Source organism: Balaenoptera ricei, chromosome 5, assembly GCF_028023285.1.
Source record: "Balaenoptera ricei isolate mBalRic1 chromosome 5, mBalRic1.hap2, whole genome shotgun sequence".
Lineage (NCBI taxonomy): Eukaryota > Metazoa > Chordata > Mammalia > Artiodactyla > Balaenopteridae > Balaenoptera > Balaenoptera ricei.
The window spans coordinates 71,433,807-71,454,405 of NC_082643.1; the positions used below are offsets into that span (position 1 = coordinate 71,433,807).

The 20,599-nt window shown below is 39.5% G+C and overlaps 1 protein-coding gene across 1 annotated transcript in view; it reads left to right on the top strand.

Moving 5' to 3' along the window:
• CORIN (corin, serine peptidase) overlaps positions 1-20,599 on the top strand; it is a 267,360-nt gene that overhangs the window by 17,846 nt on the left and 228,915 nt on the right. Inside the window, exon 2 of the mRNA XM_059923062.1 lies at positions 17,372-17,516. Within this exon, the coding sequence (XP_059779045.1) occupies positions 17,372-17,516 (145 nt within the window). The remainder of the gene's footprint in view (positions 1-17,371; positions 17,517-20,599) is intronic.

A 20,599-nucleotide genomic window follows, 5' to 3' on the forward strand; every position in this document is an offset into this window, starting at 1 on the left:
TTTTCAGTGCTGCTTACCATAGCTGTCCAGTCTTGAAGGCATGGTTCCCTAATTATTCTTGTAATGAACCGTCTATCTATCTGCAGCTTTAAGAAGCTTTCAGTAATTTCTCTGGTCCTTGCCCCCTTGGGGACAGTCAGTTCATGTATTCTTTGAGAGCTCACCCTTCCTCCTCTGTTTGGTTTCTTTGGGTTCCCCCCATACATTATCATCTAGTAACTGCCAAGAACATCTCCCCTTTCTAATAGTCTAAAAGTATTAGACCTGGGTATGACTCTTTGCCTTTCTATATCTGTCTAGACCTTCAGAGTCACATTTTCTCCTTACTATCTGCTCAGCCTATCAGCTCAAAGCTCAGCCTTTCTCTTAAGGAACTCTGTCTCTTTCTTCAGATTCATCAATTTGTTGGTCTGAAGATAAGACTGTTGTGTTTTTCAAACCATTCCACATCGCCTTTGACTTCCTGAGTTAAACCACTTCTGTAAAGACAGAACGTTCAATTGCACAGGCCTTTTGAATTGCTTTTTTAGCTTTGCATTTGCAGAAGTTTTGTTGAGTTGTGTTCTTACTTCACCCCAAGAAGATGGAGTACACAAAGATAAAGGCTTGCGTTCTTTTTTGTTTGTTTTGTAGCAAAACCAACCACGTTTCTCTGACCGAATCCATGAATTAGGTCTCTAAAATCTAGAACCAGCATCAGAGGTTATTTAATTAACAAATTTAGAGCTAATTGGGACCATGTGGTGGAGGACCACCAACACCTGTGAACAAGCCCCATGCATCTGAGGTGTTGACACCTCCACTTGCTGATTTCTTTCCGTCGGCCTGAGTACAATTTATAACAACATAATGGGGCATGGAATTTGGGGCAGCCTTTCTTCAATACCTTTTCTAAGATGGCACAAATAATCAAAACTAGTTCACATCTACTCCTGGAGAGCTCATGGATCTCAGCTGTTTTGTAGTTTCCAGGCAGCACATTTTGTTCTGCTCACCTCCAGAAACTACAAAAGTTTGGTACCTCAGCCTTACCTGAATCACTGGGCCAAGCAACACATGTGTAGTTTGGGGCAGAGGCCACAGAGATTGCCCAAAGTCAGAAATCTACATGGGCCACGCTTGGTACAGGTCCACAAAAGCTTAAAGCCCCATGTCCTGCCTGCCCAGGAAATAATCACTCCATGTATATATTTTTCTCCCCAAATACCACTCCTTATTCTTCCTCGAGATTCCTGGTTCAATGTAGTAGGTGTTAGGTTTTGAAAGACCTAATAAATTTATGCCTCTTTGATGTTGATTGATTGATATTGATGTTAAAACTCTGTGTTCTTTTACGTGCCAGGTAGGGTGATAGTCACAATTAAAAGGCACAGTTTTTAAAAAAATTTATTTTATTGAAGTATAGTTGATTTACAATGTTGTGTTAATTTCTGCTGTTCAGCAAAGTGATTCAGTTATACACATGTATACATTCTTTCTTTTCCATTACGGTTTACCCCAGGATATTGAATATAGTTCCCTGTGCTACATGGTAAGACCTTGTTGTTTATCCATTCTATATGTAATAGTTTGCCAAACTCCCACTCCATCCCCCACCCCTCCCCCTCCCCCTTGGCAACCACAAGTCTGTTCTCTATGTGTGTGGGTCTGTTTCTGTTTCATTGATAAGTTCGTTTGTGCCATATTTTAGGTTCCACATATAAGTGATATCATATCATATTTGTCTTTCTCTTTTTGACTCACTTCACTTAGTATGATAATATCTAGGTCCATCCATGTTGCTACAAATGGCATTATTTCATTCTTTTTTATGGCTGAGTAGTTTTCCATTATATATATGTACCACATCTTCTTTATCCATTCATCTGACATTTAGATTGTTTCCATGTCTTGGCTATTGTGAATAGTGCAGCTATGAACATAGGGGTGCATGTATCTTTTTGAATTATAGTTTTTAAAAGACATAATGTTTGATCTCAAAAAATGTACCATCTTTTTTGTGAAGACAAGGCATACACTCTCAGTCTTCACTTAAAGACCTAATGTAGGTTCATACCTATAGAACATAGGAACAGTTTGCTGACTTAGGAATGTGTCTTGCATCCGGAGCTTAGAGATGACGGTGCAGTCTCTGTTCAATAGATGCTTGCTGAATGGCCCGGGTGCTTCTCAGCAAGAAAGGTCCTACCCTCAGGGACATGTGGAAATAACAGAGGACGTATTGTTGGTCAGAGTGCCTGGGCATAGGGAAGTTACTGCTGGCCTTAGGTGTAGCAAAGGTCCTGCAGTATGAGAGAGGGTCCGATCAGTGAAAAACTGTCCTGCTCCAAATGTCAGTGACGTTGCTTCCCCTTGGCCTCCCTCCTCCTTCAACCAACATACACATGCTTTGAGACCCATGGGAATGAATGCACAAGAAATACTATTGTTTTATCTTGGTGCAAAAGTCAAAATTTATGTTCCTTTTGGAATGTAACAACGTGGACTGAGCATGCCCTGGTTCCCTCTGCCCCGTGGTTGACTTGTAGTCCTTTCTGCATACCTGTGTTACTGTCCTGTCACAGGGTCTTGAAGTTACCCATGAGGTCGTATATGGTGGAAGTAAGCTGTTAACTCCCAGTGGGCAAGGACTGTCTTTCCCATCTTTCTATCCCTATAGCCCAGCTGTGCACAGAATAGGTGCTCAGTAAGCATGAGTGGAATAAACCAAACTACTGAGATTCCTAACATGCAACATAGACATGTTTTGTAATGGAAACCTCAACACAGACTGTCCCTGTATTTTCCAACTAGAATATTCATTAAATACAGCAAAACGTGTGATGAATGTTAAGTTTGGAATCTATCCTTCTGCTCCAGGTATTCGGAAAGAAATTGCTGCTCCATCTAACACATAAAATCCTTACTTGTACTTTTTTTTTTTTGCTGCAGGATTCCTTTCAGCAGGTAGGTTCAGTAGGTTAACTGTTTTCAACATCTGTTTATGTTTTACTTTGCATTGAAATGCCTGAAATGAATTGTTGTAGAGCATAAAATCCATTTTGTCTTGTATGCATTCCCTGATTGTTTTCAGCTGTAGAAAGTCAGTGTTTCAGTTCTCTACTCTGCCAATCTGTTTCAATTTTTAAAAGTCACAACATTTCCATCATTACTGGATCAGTGAGTCAATTAGGTCTCTGATGTGCACAAATTCAACAGCTTCCTTAGTGCTACATGAAAAATAGGTTTAGCTTCCTCTGGAAATCTGTGAGCCTCCTCTGGATTATGCTACAGCTTCCTTAGAAACGAGGCGACTTATAATCAGGATGTGAAATTCAAAACATTTTAATGAGTAAATGTTAAATATTTAATTTCCTGGGGGATGGAGAACCCAACCCTTCTTTTTTCCCCCCTGTAGTCTCCATTGTTTCCCAAAAAACATACTGAAGAAAAGGACCTTTAAGACTCTCCAATATATGAAGAAAGAGTTCTGTTATTGTATCTGTCTTAAAAGGAATCTTTTATTGCTTCAAGATTTGTGTCTGCTGTAAAATGATAACATTGACATATTTGAGATTGGGGGCAAAGTCATCTCAGAAAAGGACATAGGGTCTTATTTATCTACTTTGTCTAAGTGGGGAGTTGCCTGCTGTTTCTTTCCAAGATCATCTTCAGTAACTGTCACAGGAATGTGACCCTCCCACCTGTCTCTGAAGAAAATGGGGTTTACCTTAAAAGGTTCTCCTGTTGCCTTTGAAGACATCTCCTCATTTGAACAAAGATTGTAACTTTCCTCCAGGGAGACTGAATTGAGCAAATTCCACGCTGTGTGTTCAAGAGAGATAGAGACTCTTATAACTTTCTGAAGTTGAAAGAAGCATTGTTATGATCATATTTTTCTTACTTTTGCTTGGCCAATTTCATTTTATCGTTGGAATATTTGTGGTTGGAGCAAGGCATTTATTTTTTATCCCTTATTTTCAGATATGAAGATATGGTTAGTACCGGGTGATAACTTTGTAAGGTCCCCTGGATTTTCAGTAGTGCAGACAATATTGTAGAAACTGCTTCTGATACATTCCAGTCTTTTCTCTCATGTTTCAGACTTCAACTAAACAATACTACCCTCAAAACAAATGCCGAATTGATATGCTGCCTGGATATTGGACTATTATTACCAGGTCTTCTTGACAGGAAAAATATTTTGTCGGTACTTAGTCTCCGTATTGAACAACAATTCTGGGATGTGTGAATAGGAATCTTGAGGGAAGACTATCTGATGCTGTTGTTACTACGTTAATTTTCAAAGGAGAAAATGTGGGCAGGATTGGCTTGCAGAGACATGTGTTCTGCTGTGAATTGAGTAATTTCATTTTGAAAGAGTGCATGAGTTATTTGAACTTTGTATGCTTCAATTAAATGCCGGAAAATGGGATGAAAAGACGTACTGAAAACCAGATGCTTGTTCTTCATGCCTCTTGGGACATTAAAAACAAACATCACAACAAAAGACATTTGGGATTGGCATAATTTACTGATGGATGATTTTGGAGGCATTTTGCTTCTTGGTAGAGTGGGAGCTAGTATGAGCGAGAACTGACAGATGCCTTGTTTGAGAAGTAGCTAAATCACTGATCTCTTACTCAATAAATCTACTCTCAATCCATGTAAGGAGTGGTTTCACAGTTTATTGAGAACAGAGAGGAAAGCATCTAACAGTGGCAGATTGTTCCCTTCTTAAATAAAGGGGTAACATTAGCTCGTTTTTCCTCAGTGGACAGAGAATGGAGGTGGGTTGGAGAAGCTCCATCTCTAATACTGAAACAACAATTCAGATCACATTTTGGACTGATGGTTGTGTGCTGTGTACAGGACAATGTTCCAAGCGGATTACCTATCAGCCAGTGGAGTCTTAGTGTCTGCCTTTTTTCTGGAATGTACGGATATTAATACGTGACAGTGTAACATCTCCTCAGAGCTTAGAGGGAGTTTCGGTGTCCTGTTCAGGCCACACCAGCTGGAGTGACCTTGTCCTCAAGGCAGGCTGTTGCATTGTGGAAACAGCAAAGTGCGAGGGCATTTGCAGTTCACTGCCTTCCTGCCTAAAGAGCTAGAGTGCTCAGTGAGCCTCAAGCCAATACATAATGTTGATTTTGGATGGATCTTTCTTAATTGTTTTTAACACTGTAAGCGAATCTTTTGTGGTACGACAGATGGTCACTGAATTTTGCCATCATTTTGCATACAATCCCATCCATTAAAATATGCACTCTCATTAAGAGTATTTTGGTATTTTGACTTGATCATATCATAAACTTCAAAGCAATGAATAGAATTTTACTAAATCCACGAGACTGACACATGGATTTGGACAACCTTTGGGTAGTAGTAATATTTGTGCCCCTGAGGGTCACAGACTTAAGTGTTACCTAACCATCCTGTATTACCCAAGTCTACATAATTTCATAATTGTATTTAAGAATATAATCATTTTGGTATTTCAGAAAATCGATAGTGTAGCGTCACATTATAAAGGTAGAATTACCCTTCACATTTCGAGATACTCTGTTGATCAGAACCAGTTTATATACTACTTAAACTCTGCCTGATCTTTGGTTGTAATTTAAACATATCCTATTTGAAATAAAAATATCAATATATCTCTTATGTCTGATGCTGTACCTTAAAGGTAGTAAGCTGATGTTAATCTCTTTGTAGATGGTATCATTAGGTGAATATTATAACTTACAGAGCTCCTGTAGGCCAAAATGGCATATGTTTACCAAAACTTTGGAATGGTCAAGGAATAAGAGTTTTTTTTGTTGTTGTTAATTAGATTTTTGATGTTATTTAATAAAACTTGGACCTCCTTTCTATTTCAATCTTTACTGTTGAAAATGAGTTTTCTTACACTGTCTTACAGTGTACTAAGCAAATCTTTGAAAACTGATGATTAGGGCCAATACTTGCATGTGATTCTCAGGGCAAAATATTCTAAGCTATAGAAGTTGTCGAAGAGTCCACATTTTCTGGAATTCCATTTCATTCTCTGGCAGTATTTTATAAATTCTTGATAATTTGCTTATTTTCTTATCATTTTCCACGTCTCCGAAAGATAGAGTAGAAAACTTCTGTAATTAAAGATGCCAGGTAATTAAGGTTTTATTAGATAATTAGGTGAAGGTTTTTAAGGTAATGTTGAAAAGGGAGCTCTAGAAGGAAATTAATAAAAACCACAGAGAGGCCATTTCTAAGACGTGGCTCCCGTTGTCGAGCTGCAGTGAGTCGTCATCCCCCATTAGGCCATGTCTGACTTGGAAGGAGGATTAAAAGCTCCACAATGACTACGCTATGAGATCTGGTCCTTCATAGGTTTGGGGTCATCCGGGGTCAGCCCTGCGTGGCTCAGTGGGGGAAAGCTTAGTCTATCTTTGTAGACAGAGCTGGAGAAAAATGGTGTGTTCCAGGAAGCTCTGAAAGCTATGGTCTAGAATTCAAGCCAAATTAAAAACCATGGGATCTCTAGTCACCTGCTGAGTTTCAGAAAAGGGAATTGCTTTAGATTCTGCCTTTTTTGTTCATTAGCTTGAATTATTTTAATTAAATTACTCACAAAGAGCCTCAAATTCCTCTTCTGTAAATGGGTATGGTAATAGCAACCACTTAGTACAGCTGTTGTGAGCATTTCCATATATAATGCATTTAGAGGAGTGCCTGGATCATGCGAAATGCTCAGCGGGTGTTTGGCCATATTGTTATTGTTACTATTATTATTATGACTGTAATAATTATTCACACATGGAGAAGCATTCAATTCCTTGTATTTCTAAGACTCTTCTGACGATGGGAGGGCATAGTAGAAGAGTTTATTTATTATTTTAATATTTTTCTGGAGTGCCTACTACAAGCCAGGCCCTTTTAAAATACTGGGGTTAAAAAAATAATAATAAAATAAAATAAAATACTGGGGTTACAATGAGAAGCAAAACCCAACATGGTCCCTGACCTCATGGAGCCTACAGCCTAGCAGGAATAACCAACATAATCTAATGATCATACAAATACATGTAAATCATAACTGGGATAAAGGGCCGAGAGACCGAACTAGTCATGGGTCATGAGTTGATGTTTAAGGGTGAATCCTGAGTGACTCCGGCAGGTGGGGGCTGGGCGGAGGCCAATCCAGGCAGAGAGTGATTATGGGGAACTGGGAAGAGCCAGGTGGCCGGTGTGGAGAGAGGAGGGTGGGCGTGAGTGGTGTGCAATGAGCCTGCTATAGATGGGGCACACCTAGAGGGTCTCCAGATCCTGCTACTCCAAGTATGGTCCTCACACCACCAGCATCAGCATCAGCTGGGAGCTGGTAAGGAATGCAGAATCTCAAGCCCCATCCCACACCTATTGGATCAGATTCTCCCCACATGGTTCACATGCACATTGAAATTTGAGAAGCATTGTCTTCAATACCACATTAGGGAAGTTGGTCTTTGTCTCTCAAGTCTCTGGAAGGTTTTAAGCAGGGAGGTGACACATCCCAATGAGCATCTTGAAAAGATCACTTGGGCTACAGTGTGGAGTTTGAAAGTGGACAAGTGAGGATATGGGGAAACCAGTTAGGAGATTGTTGAAGTAGGTGGAGAATGTGGGGTCTCTAAGGGGACTGGGAAGTGATTGCCTGTGTTTCCACCAACCTTCCTTTGTATTGTTTGCTTCCTATTAATCCCCGTTTGAAAACATTTTGGCTATCACCCTAGTGATTTGTACTTGAAAATTGCTAATTTGTAATTTATGAAGTTGTAAATTTTTATTCTGAACTTATCCTGATTGACGACATATAAAAGGCACTGAGCTTCTTATTAACAGGAGATCATCCACTGTGGCTGCAGTGAGTAAACAAACTTGATGGTTACATTACTGAGCATGAAAAGCCTAGATGTATGTATGGTGTTTAAAGAGAACTTTTAATAGTTTTTTCCCTCCCTTCCATCAAAAGTAAGTATATCAAAAACCTAAAACTTCTTGGGAAATTTTACTGGCCTTTAGTTGTGAGTCATTTATTTAATTGAGACAATATACATCTATTCTGATCCTACTATATACCAGGAACTAAAATAAAAAGGGATAAAAATAATGGTCTGGGCTATTTGTTGAGTGAATTAAACATGGATCTTTACCTCCTGAGATTATAGTTTAGTAATTTTAGTGTGTACATAATGACCATGATCCAAAGTAGAGGGTGATAAAGGCCATAGTCCAGTTAAAATGCTTCAGCTGCAAGTGATAGAATATTCAGATTGAAAGTGATATAACAAGAAATAACTTATTCTTTTCCCCTATAAATGTAGCCTGAAAGTAAGCAGTTTAGGGCTGATAGGGCAACTTCACAAATCCATCAGGGATCCTGGTTCGTTCTTTCTTGCTACTCAGCCATCCTCTGCCTACAGCTTTCATCTCTGGGTCCAAGATAGTTGCTTGATCATCAGCTATTATATCTATATTCCAGCCAGCAGGAAAGAGGAGGGACAATACTCCAGTCTTGGAGAATATTTCCTGGAAGTCATATTTACGATTTCCAAGTTCATCCCATGGTCAAGAACATGGTCCCATGGCCTCACACGGCTCCAAAAGAGACTGGGAATTGCTGTCTTAATTCTAAGTGCTGTCTTTATTCTAAAATTTAGGGTTCTGTTTCTAAGATCAAAGGAAAGAATAGGTGTTGGGAGTCTGCCTCAGAGAGATTACTTCTGTCTGGGTAGTCAAGGAAGGCTTCCTGAATGAGATGAAATATGAGTTACTTCTTTAAGGATTTGGATTTAAGCAGATGGATGTGGGAGAAATAGATAGTCTAGAACCATGATTTCCAAACTCTGCTGAAGTACCCCAAGACACTGCAGTGACTCACAGAGGCTGCTGGTTATTTTCAATTTTTGAGGGAAATCTAGTGATACTTGACATCTGTTGGTTACCGAATGAAATACTAGCTTGAGGTAGTTCACAGTTTCAACATTAGATTGTGCTATATTCCTTTTGATGTCATCCTGTCTTCATAAAGCTGGGTTCTTGGTGGTTGCTGTGTAGAAAGTCGTACCAGGCAAAAATCCACGTGGAACAGGCAAGGAGTGGTGGTGGTTTCTAGTCTGATTCTGAGGTTTGAGGTGTTGTGCAGTGCCCAACAGATACACATGCCCCATTAGTGTAAGTAATTGTGGTTATTTAAGAATGACATAAAAATATTGGATTGGCCAAAAAGTTTGTTCTGGTTTTTCCTTAAGATGTTATGGAAAAACCAGAATGAACTTTTTGACTGACCCAATATTTAAAAATTTTAACTTATGTGTAGTATTTTTTCAAATGGCTACTAAGTTTTAGGATATAAGTACTTATAAAATTGTTGGACCAGGCTAATAAATAAATGGAACTGTTAGGCATTTCTTTTGGCCTAGGACCACTGAAAAAATTACCTAGACACTGATGGTGCTGTGAACCCAGAATGTCTGGGGATCTCTGATTTATGGGGTTAATATAGTTTCATGTTCTTAACATAGGTGGTGTTGAAAAAATTTTTCTGTAATAAAATTCATGACAATTTTCTTTCTGAAACACAACATTTTCTAACTGACTTCAAAGTTCATAATAGGAAATTTGAGCATGGAGTTGTACTAATAAATAGTTCCAGTAAAAACTGATGTTATTAATTTTTAGTATATTTTCCCTGAAAGGAAATATTTTTACTATTTTACCAAATACATTTTCTCCTCCAAGTATTTTTAGAAAATTCAAGAATAAACTCTGTAAGGCATGTGTCATTTAAAAAAAAAAAAGGAGTTATTTACATAATTATGTACAGAGCAGTTTTTGTTTAGGTGATTGAATTCATTTATTTATTCACAGATATTAATCCATTCCTGATGGTGTTCTAGGTGCTGGGCATACACTGATGAGAAAAGGGTAATATTTGCACACATATAGAAAGATACAACTGAATTAGTATTACTTATGCTATGATTATGTGTTTACAGAAGCAGGAATAAATTTGTACTTTCTAGCTTTATAATCTTATGAGTGTTTGTTGGTTCTTATAGTTTATAATGCATGTTGCAGTCCTATTTCAGTTTGAATATCCCTGAAACTCATGCTTTCCTTTCTTCTTCTAATGTAATATATTAAAAGTCTGGATAATTTTTTTAATTTTGAAGATTAATTTTATCTTTGAACCTTTTATAGAGTTACCATGTATTGGGTTAACAGCAATAATTAGGCAGTTTTATCTGTCAGTTTGCCACCTGTACAATTATATCAGGCTTCACTAAGGGCCCTAGTAAGAGATAACGTGATAAATTCTTAAGAGAATTTATAATTTGATTTTGTTATCATATTAAATTTGTAGAATTTAAAATATCCATGCATGCAGGTATACAGTGATACTCTCTATCAGGTGTTGGCAAACTTTTTCTGGAAAGGGCCAGATAGTAAATATTTTAGGCCTTGTGGGCCACATGGCTCTGTTGCAATTACTCAGTGCTGTTGCTGTAGCAGGAAAGCAGCTATAACAATATCTGCATGAATGAACAGGGCTGTCTGCCAATAAAACTTTAGGGATAAAAACAGGCAGTGGTTGGGTTTGGCCCATGGGCTGTAGTTTGCTGACCCCCGCTCTCTATATTTAAAATGCAAAATTTATCATGCAGGCAGGTCCACCTGATTGGAAAATAGTTCTTGCATAACCCAGCAATCAGAGTGAGAGCAGTGTGTAGAGTTCTCAGTCACTTACCCCACTCGGAATGAGGGGGGCTGTGGAGGGCGGCAAGGCTGTTGTCCCTAAGAAGGCACTTGCTTCCTTCTGGGCCGAACATCTGCTTTGTCCTAACTTGGTTGTTAGCAGCTATTTCCATCTCTAATATCCCCAGTCAGATATTTCTGGTTCATTGGCTCTTTGGTGAGTCCTGGCCCCGGCCTTGGGAGGGAATCTTCTATCTGAGGGATCCATGGGCAGGTATCTCCTTGTTCACAAGCAGTTTCTGCCATTTGCAGCTGTGGAAGTATTCCCAAGAATGTACCATGTGTTAATGAAGTAAAAAAAGCTGCAGGAAGGTAGGACAGGATAAAGACGAATGTACCTGAAATATTAGCTATGGTCTTCTTGACCTTTGAAATCCTCATAAAATGGACTTGAAACCCCCTATACCCCTGTGGGTGTCCAAAGCCCTCCCCAAGTCTCTGCCAATCCACTGGGTACATGGTTCTCATAATCAGCTCTGGTTCCAGGCTCTGAATCTCCTGAATGAGTTCAGTTTGGGGATCATTTTTCATGTTTCCTTTTTCTGTAATCCCATGATACACAGCCTCTTTCTCACTCTGGCTATAGTGTGGAGAACAAATTAGGGAGTGCAAGAATAGATGGAGGTAAACCAGAGAGGGGGAGGCATTTGCAGGATTTCAGGTGAGACGTGATGGCCATTGTTAGTCGGATGTAGAATCTATGAGGCTGGAGAGTTTTGATTTGCAGAGGGTTGTATCCAGGTGTCCAAACAGTGCCTGACACACAATGGGTGCTCAATTATCTCTTCCTGAGATAGGGAAACATGGGAGATTACTAGATGTGGGGATGGAGATTATTTATTTGACCAGACATGTGGGGTTTGAGGTACTTTTGCAGCATCCACTGGGGAGATGTCAAATGGCCAGTTGGATACAAAGATCTGGAGTGCAGAGGAAAAATCTATGCTTACTGTTTAAAGATGTAAGTCAATTGATGCTATTTGTGTGGGTGGCATTGCCTGGAGAAAGCAGATGGGAGGAAAAGAGTTTATAGAAAGAGAAGGAGTGACCAGTGAGGGAGCAGAAAGAGAAGTCAAAGGAAGAAAGTGCTTGAAGAAGATGGGAGTGGCTAACTGAGAATTTGATCTGTCAAATGATACTGAGATGTCATTACAAGGATGGCTGAAAAATATCATTTTAATAGAGCAACATGGAGGTCAATGGTGACCGTAGCAAAGGCCCTTTTGGTGCAGTGACAGAAGTGGATGCCAAACTGTAGTGGTCACAAGAGTAGGCGGTAAGTGAGGAAACTTGGACAATAAATATTCAGAACTGTGAGATCATTTTGGATGAGAAAGAAGGAGAGAGATAGGACTGTGCCTGAAGTGGGATATAGGCTTGAGAAGGGATTAAAAAATAACCAGGAGAGACCTTAACATAGTAAAAAGCTGATGGCAGTGATATAGGAGATAGAGGGAGGGGAAGAGAGGGGGAGAGGGGGAAAGAGGTAAATCGAGATCGGATATATGATTCAATGGAGAATCAAGATGGCAAATTCCTGAGAAGAGAGGAGGAGATGAAGTCTGTAGCAAATATGGAAGGATTAGTCTTGAATAGGAAGAGTCTTAAATAGCATCTCTACAGGAGAGAAGGGTCTATAAATGAGCAGATGTGTGTGCTGAAATTTAGGTAGGTGAGGCAATTCCCATTTGATGGTTTTTATTCTCTCTGTAGGGTGGGAATAGGGATGGATCCTCTTCTGAAAGTGAGGGCAGAAGAGTGGGAAAAGATAGTTTGAGGAGAATAGAAAAGACTTTAAATTAGCAATCAAATAGTCCTGTTGCGTGACTTTTTACAGCCACATTCAACTGTCCAAGTGTAGATACAGAGAGAGAAGATTGTTGGATTCATCTCATGTTGGCTTTTACAAGATAGGTGAGAAGAAAATCCATAAGGGTAAGGGGGTTCAGGGCATTAGCAAGAGTATCATTGAAATATGGTCCAAAGATTTTAAAGAAGATATATAGGGAAATGAAGAAAGGAGAGAGTTGATAGAGTGGGAGAAGATAGAGGGATCAGTGGACAGTAGGTCCTGAAAGACTCAGAGAATGGCTGTCATGATGAATGGATAAAGGAGATGTGATACACACACACACACACACACACGCGCGCACACACACACACGCGCGCGCACACACACACACACACACACACACACACAATGGAATATTACTCAGCCATAAAAAAGACTGAAATAATGCCATTTGCAGCAACATGGATGGACCTAGAGATTATCATGCTAAGTGAAGTAAGCCAGACAAAGACAAATAGCATATGATATTGCTCATATGTGGAATCTAAAAAAATGATACAAATGAACTTATTTACAAAACAGAAATAGACTCACAGACATAGAAAACAAACGTATGATTACTAAAGGGGAAGAGGGAGAGGGATAAATTAGGAGTTTGGGATTACACACTACTATATGCATACTACTATATATAAAATAGATAACCAACAAGGACCTACGGTATAGCACTGGGAACTCTACTCAGTATTCTATAATAACCTATAACGGAAAAGAATCTGAAAAAGAATATATATGTATATATATATGTGTGTGTGTGTATAACTGAGTCACTGTGCTGTACATCTGAACCTAATACAACATTGTAAACCAACTATATATTTAAAAACGAGAGAGAGAACGGCTGTTGTGAAAAAAAGTTGAATCACTAAGCCAGGAGGCAAGCATAATAAAGAATGTAAAAGAGACAGATGAGAAGGTCTCCCAATGGAACCAATGACTCAAGGAGATGTCCCAGTCAGGTAGATTGTATCCATATCTGTTACATAAGCCAACATGACACCTTTAAAAATAAATGTAGTTCTTAAGACACAAGAAATGAGTTTTCACCAACAGGATTAATAAAACATGAGAACTACATATTTGAAATATGTGCAGGTCAACAAGATGCATTGCTCCCTGCCTGCACCATGGAATGCTTGTGCCTGTGCTTAGCTTATGGTTTCAAGTATGTGGAGGGTAGATTCTGGAAGAGGGTACCTCCTGGAGAGAGAGTTGTTGAGTCCACTGAAATGAAGCTTAGGAATTGTCGTAGCAGTTTATCTCATCTGGCATTATTCACCCAACAGTAAAGTCTGAGAGTTGCATTATATTCAGAGGAACCTCAAAGGGCCTCTGAATAATGCAGCATTTACAGCAATAGTCTTAAGTGGCCTTGAGTGCAAGAGAAAAGTTACGCACTTGAGGAAAGTGCTGAGATTTCTTCTAAGTATTTCTTAGTTCTGAATTTCTTGTAAGTATTTCTTCCTCTTCTCCCCTTAATAAAAGGAATCAATTTCCTAGTTATTGGAGAAAGCATTTGCACTAATCATGAATATGGTTTCTGGAGGTCAAATACTTGTTGATATACTTATATAAGATATTAAAATGAGCCTGTAGCACTTTCCCTACTGATTCTTCACTTATGAATGCTAAATGAGATGTATTTGGACACAGGATTCCACATAGCACTGAGGCCATTGTGCATTTGCCACCCAAGAAGATTATCCCTATAATGCTCCTGTGACCACCCACCTTAACCAAGAAAGCTTTTCCATTGTTGTGGAAGCCAAAGAAAGTTCATAACTCCTTACCTCTCTGGATGTATTTTACCACTCTTTTAAGCTGTAACAGGGCTTTTCAGGGATACTTTTCTCAGAATCATGGCTAGTTCAACTGCTGGTTCTCTACAATGTCTTAACTGATCCTCCAGCAAGAAATCGTATTCCTATCTTTTGAATTCCTATAAATCTCATGGTGCTTATCTTTTGCTACCTCGAAATGTAGTTATTTATGTACATATCTTATCTCTCCTACAAGACTGTGAGCTTTGGAGGGACAGTTGGTCTTAAATCATTATTATATCCATCACTATGCTTATTATAATTAGTAGGTGTTCAATAACTACTTGTTGAGTAAATGAAGTAAATAAGTCAGTTCTACTACTGATTCTGTTGAGCTGTAGTTCCACACTGGCTTTTTTTTTTTTTTTTTAGGGCTGTGTTTGATCTTGAAAGACCTCTTGGTTCCTGAACTACATCTGGGGCTCTTTTGGACTCGACACCGGTTCTCTGTGGTTTGTCCTGGGTCACCATTAGACCTGTTATTTGGTCTATGGCCCTTACTTCCTTATCTATGTGTGGCCTTAAATTTATTTATTTTATTTACTTTTGGCTGCATTGGGTCTTCGTTGCTGCACGCAGGCTTTCTCGAGTTGTGGCGAGCAGGGCCTACTCTTCATTGCGGTGCACGGGCTTCAGTAGTTGTGGCACTCGGGCTCAGTAGTTGTGGCTCGCTGGCTTAGTTGCTCCACAGCACGTGGGATCTTCCCAGGCCAGGGCTTGAACCTGTGTCCCCTGCATTGGCAGGAGGATTCTTAACCACTGCACCACCAGGGAAGCCCCACACTGGCTTTTTACAGGTAAATGTTATATCCAAGCCTCAAAGGGTACCACCCACCCAAAGCTGGTGTTATAATCAATGTGCTATAGCAGATCTTATATTATATTGTGTCAATGTGTTAGATCACATTGGGTGAAATCTGAAACTGACCCTCATATACAGAAGGCAAGGAGAGACTGAAGAAAGAGGCAGATCACTCCAGATTGGTAGATGGCAGTTTTAATAAGCAAGGGAACTTAAATGCAAGGTATGTCTTGGACAGCTGCAAGGTGATTAGATCTCCACGCCTGCCAGAATCTTAAGAGTTTATATAGAAGACATAACGGAATGCAGTCATGTATACCATCCAGATGGTCTCAACAGCGCATTGCTCTCTCAAGGCTGTGTCCTTGAAAATGGCTTTGGCTGTGGGAACAGTGGGCGTAACGTACATTCCAAGGACAGAAGAGGGGGTGAGGGGCCTCTGATTGCCTGAGTCTAGCTCATGGTTCAACTGGTAGGTCGCGTCCTTTCCATGACCTCCTCCTGCCACTTAACTGTAAATTAACTCTGAATTAACTCATGTTGGCTGGTCGATTAAACCAGGTTCAAAGGGAATGGGTCAGTAAAGACATTAATCTAGGAAATCAAACCATTCTTAAGCTAACAGCATACGTTCTTTCAAATAATGTCTCCCACGGAGAATTCTTAAAATTACAGAGGGTGTTATCCCATCAGTGTATGTAGTGAACACTGCTTGCAATATGTGTTAGTGAACCAGAACTCATTTTGATGTAGGAGGAATAAAGCAGAAATGGAGAATCACATATGCTTTGCAATTCAGAAGAACTCATCAAAGTTGCCTTTTTATCCGTGGGAAATTATCAGGTACTGGTTATATACCAGAAAGGATCAAATGCAGGATCATCGGTTAGGACAACTTCTTGATTATGAGAAAGCTCTTTCTCAAAGGTCATTCAATTATAAAAATTAGATTTTTCTTACAGAGGAAGAACCAACAAAACTTGGTAATGAATAGCATGGGGAGGATGATGGAAAAGTCTGGAGTCTTGAGGTTATAGGAATAGTGGAGTTTGTTTTAGCACAAATACGGAAGTCAGGAGAACTAGTTTGAAGGTAATGGATAAAGAAGGAGGTTAGTTTGGTTTTGGACATGTTGAGAAGAGATGATGCTTTGCACTAGGCATCAGAAATGTATGATCTAACTTGAAAGGAAGTTCAGGACTCAAGAGATTCAAGAGCTGGGTACACCAAGGTTGTGGTTCAAGCTCAGAGAAGAAAAGGCAAGGAGAGTCCGAAGTCCAAGAGAGAACCATGAGAAACATCTTCATTAATGGGATCGGAAGAGCTGCTCATAGTGACTCAAATCACTTTTAATTCCATCTCTGTTGAAAAAATTACTCCCCTAAGCCAGTTGCAATAAATGAATTTCCAGACATTGTTTCTGGCAAGAGATTGAGCTAAGCAAAATTTAAAGAATACGAAGAACTTTATCTTGTTGAACCATCTCTGTCGCATCTCATCATTCTCTCACAAATGGGTGGGCTGCAGGGGCAGTGTGGGCAGTGGAGGGCATCCTGTCAGTGGCCAACAGAACAGGCTCTTTTTCACTGTTCAACTTGCCACTAAATACATGGTCAGTAATATTCAATCTTGCTGAATTATTAATGGTTAAAAACTTATTTTATCCAGATTCATGCAGATTTGGGTTAGGACTAATGAGCAAAACAAGAATGAAGTCTGGATAATGCCCTGTCCACAACTACTCACCAGTATTTTATCACTGTATTAGGCACTCTTTGCTTAGAGTTCTAGGTCAAGGTGAGTTCTTGCCATGGTACGAACAGCCCTTTGGAATAATACCAAATTAGCAGATACATTAAAAAAAAAAATCAAGATGGAATATCGTTATAGGTTCATATACTCCTGAAAAACATTTCAGAAATAGATGATTTGCTCTTCCCTGAATGTGATTTGTAGTTATTTGTTCATTTATTAGTGTGATTTGGTGACTAACCTCATTTCATGCCCTGAAATACACGGAGGAAAATCTCTTAGGAATGCTGCTTCTCTAAATGGATAGCTGTACTCTAAAATGTCATACCATGTACTGAGTTGCTTTGTAATATTAAAACCATGTTTCATTTTCCTCTCCTACTTTAGGTCTTGGGAGCTGATGATGATACCATGGGTGATGGCTGCTCTCAGAAGCTGGCGACTGTGAATATTCTTCGTTTCCTGTTGCTGGTCCTGATTCCGTGTATCTGTGCTCTCATTGTCCTCCTGGTGATCCTGCTCTCCTTTGTTGGTAAGTGATGCCATTATTAAAGATAAATGAAGTTAAAATTAAAATTAGCATGATTTATAAGAGCTTTTTCTACTGCTCTGGGTGGTGGTTTACCATTGGAGGATCTTTCCCAGCGGGGAGAAATCTGATTGTATTTGCGTTTTCAAAAGACAAAAGACCTGGATACACTATAGGGGACTGGAGGCATAAAGAAATGAAGGCAGGGAGACAATTTGGCGACTGGCTATTGTCTAAGTAAAAGATGATGAGGGCTTAGATTAAAGCATTTGGTGCACTAAAATCAACGGAAATCAAGACAGATTGGATTTTGGCATGAGGGAGAAAGAGAAGTCAGGGTTGACCCTCGGATTTCTAGCTTGGGCAACCAGGTTGACTTTGGTGCCATCTGTTAAAGGAGGAAGTAAAGGCGGAGGAGAGGGATGCAGGTAGATGGAGGGCAGGCTGGAAGTTCAGTTAGGACATGTTAAGTTGGAGATGCTTTTGGAACAACTAAATACAGTGGAATCATAGTTTAAGTGCATTTATGGTGAGCAAATTCCGCAGTGCAAGCTGGGCCAAGAAATGGAGGACTGTAAGAGTCCAACACCGTACCTTCCTAAGGGAATTTCAAGGGAAATTGTGAGTCTGTGTGATTTTTGGCTTCTGTGCTGACATTAGAATTTAACTCCCACCCCATTGTTACTAGTCTGAAGCTGGAACTATCCAGAAGGGAAGCTGAGAAGGGAGCCTGAGTGCAGTTATGAATGTGGGAGTCTCAGTGGAAGCAGCGGGAGGAGACGAACTGTGAGGGGAAAGGGCACTGATTAAAAGCTGGGGGCAAAGCCCTGGAGGATGCCGGTGTTTAGGGGAGACAAGGAAAGAGGAAGCATCAAGAGATACTGGAAGTGTTGTTGGAGAAGAAGGAAAGGAACCGGGAAATGCTGGGTTTCACAGAAGCCAAAGGCGGAGAGATGGTCAGAGGTCACAGGGTGACAAGTAAGAAGAGGACAGAAAATGCCTCGGCCCAGGAAGTCTGCAGGTTTTCTCTTGGGGTTTCAATCGCCCTGCCCCGCGTGGTGCCAGCTCTGGCCTGCTCCCGGGCTAAAGGCAGGACAAAACCCTGAAACTCACCTCTGCCCCTCTCTTCTTCCAGGACTCCCCTCCCCTCCAGACTTGGCCTGCTTTTGTTTCCTTTCCAGCACCGTCGGGTCGTTGCTTTTTTGTGTTTTGTCCAGAGTTTATAGTTGTTACGTCTGGGAGGGTCTGTCTGGGAGAAGCTCCCTCAGTCATACCCCTGTCATTTTTAACAGTCTCATTCTCAGAACACTGTGTGGAATGGCTCACACACTGTGAAGAATATTTCCTTTCCATCTCAGGGTGGAATGCTAATATAAGTTTAAAACCCATTTTTAAGTGCTTCACAGCTTAGAGGCCTCTGAGCAGAGGCAGGGTGCTATTAAAACAGTGCTTTAATTGGGTTTATTTGTTTATATATTAAATTTAAACATTTTTTATCACTTTATTGAAATTTAATTTACACACCGTACCATTCACCCATTTAAAATGTGTAATTCAATAATTTTTAATATATTCACAGGTAAGTTCAACCATCACCACAGTCAATTTTGGAACATTTTCATTACCTCAAGAAGAAACTCTATTCCCTTTTAGCTATCTGTCACCCTCCCATCTTTCTATCTCCCCTGTGCCCCAGCCCTAAGCAACCACTAATGTACTTTGTGTTTCTATAGATTCCCCTATTCTGGACATTTCATATGACCATTTGTGGTTTTTGTGACTGGCTTCTTTCACTCCACATAATATTTTCAGGGTTCATCCATGTTTTAGTATCTATCAGTACTTCATTCCTTATGGCCCAAATAATACTCCATTGTATGGATTTACCACATTAAAAAAATCCATTTATCAATTGATGGACATTTTAGTTGTTTCCATCTTTTGGCTATTACGAATAATGTTGCTCTGAACCTTCACGTTCAAGTTTTTGTGCGGACATATGTTTTCATTTATCTTGGGCTTATACCTAGGGGTGGATTTTTCTTTTATCACTTATATGAGATTAGGAAGTGAACCAATTTGTAACCATTTCTTAGTGCTATTTTGGCTTATATGTAGGTAACCTTTAGAAAGTGGATGTTTTCCAAACACTGTCTTCAAAAGCATTCTTTTCATAGGTTCTGCACCAGATGATTTGATATAGATATATTAAGTAATATCTGCCCAAATAAACATTTCCTGTTTTATAACTGAGATGTTTGTTGTTTTAATGAGCAATAAAATCATTTTATACCTTTGTTTAAAAAACCTCATTAGATTCTGCTTGCTTTTAAGAATGTTCTGTTTGGTTTGCGTATATAATCCGTGCTCTTTCAAAGTTTTGTAGTTATTTCTGGGTCTGTAAGGGTTGCTAAGGGAGGCTGGAATGCCACTTGCGTACAAATAACAGGAGCTCTTGCTTCAAAAGGCAAAGAGATAATAGTGAGAGGTTTATTGATTAGGAAAAGATGATAAAACCTTATGCTAACAAACACAGATGCACTATGCGTTTCTAATTTTGTCTCTGGGCTTCTGGCATGTGTAAAGTCAAGATGGCAGAGATTTCTGAAGATAAGAGAGTTGGACTTTCTGAATAATTATTTCAGCAGCAAGCTGTAGAAAAGAGCAATAGCAAATCGTTTCTCTCCTCAACCCCTTAAACTGAAGCTGGAGCTACAAAGGTTTCGTTTAGTTTAATTTAGTTTAGTTTGGACTCTAAAATGAAGATTCAGGTTTTTGAAGGAAATTGAAAGGAAAAATGAAGAGTAAGAAAGGTACAATATTATACCTCGGTTTTTGTTTCTTCAGTTATAGTCTAATACTGAAGGGCCATGTGACCTAGAAGAAAGAATTTATAACTCAACACTAGGAGGTCTGGGTTTAGCATCTTACTCTTCCATTTACTAGATGTGTGACTTTTGGTCACATGCTTTACCTTCTCTGTGAGATGGGGAATATAATTCTTATTCATTTCACAGAATTGTTATGGAAGTAAAATGAAATAATATCTGTGAAAGTGTTTTTATTTTTTTTTTAATTTGTTTTTA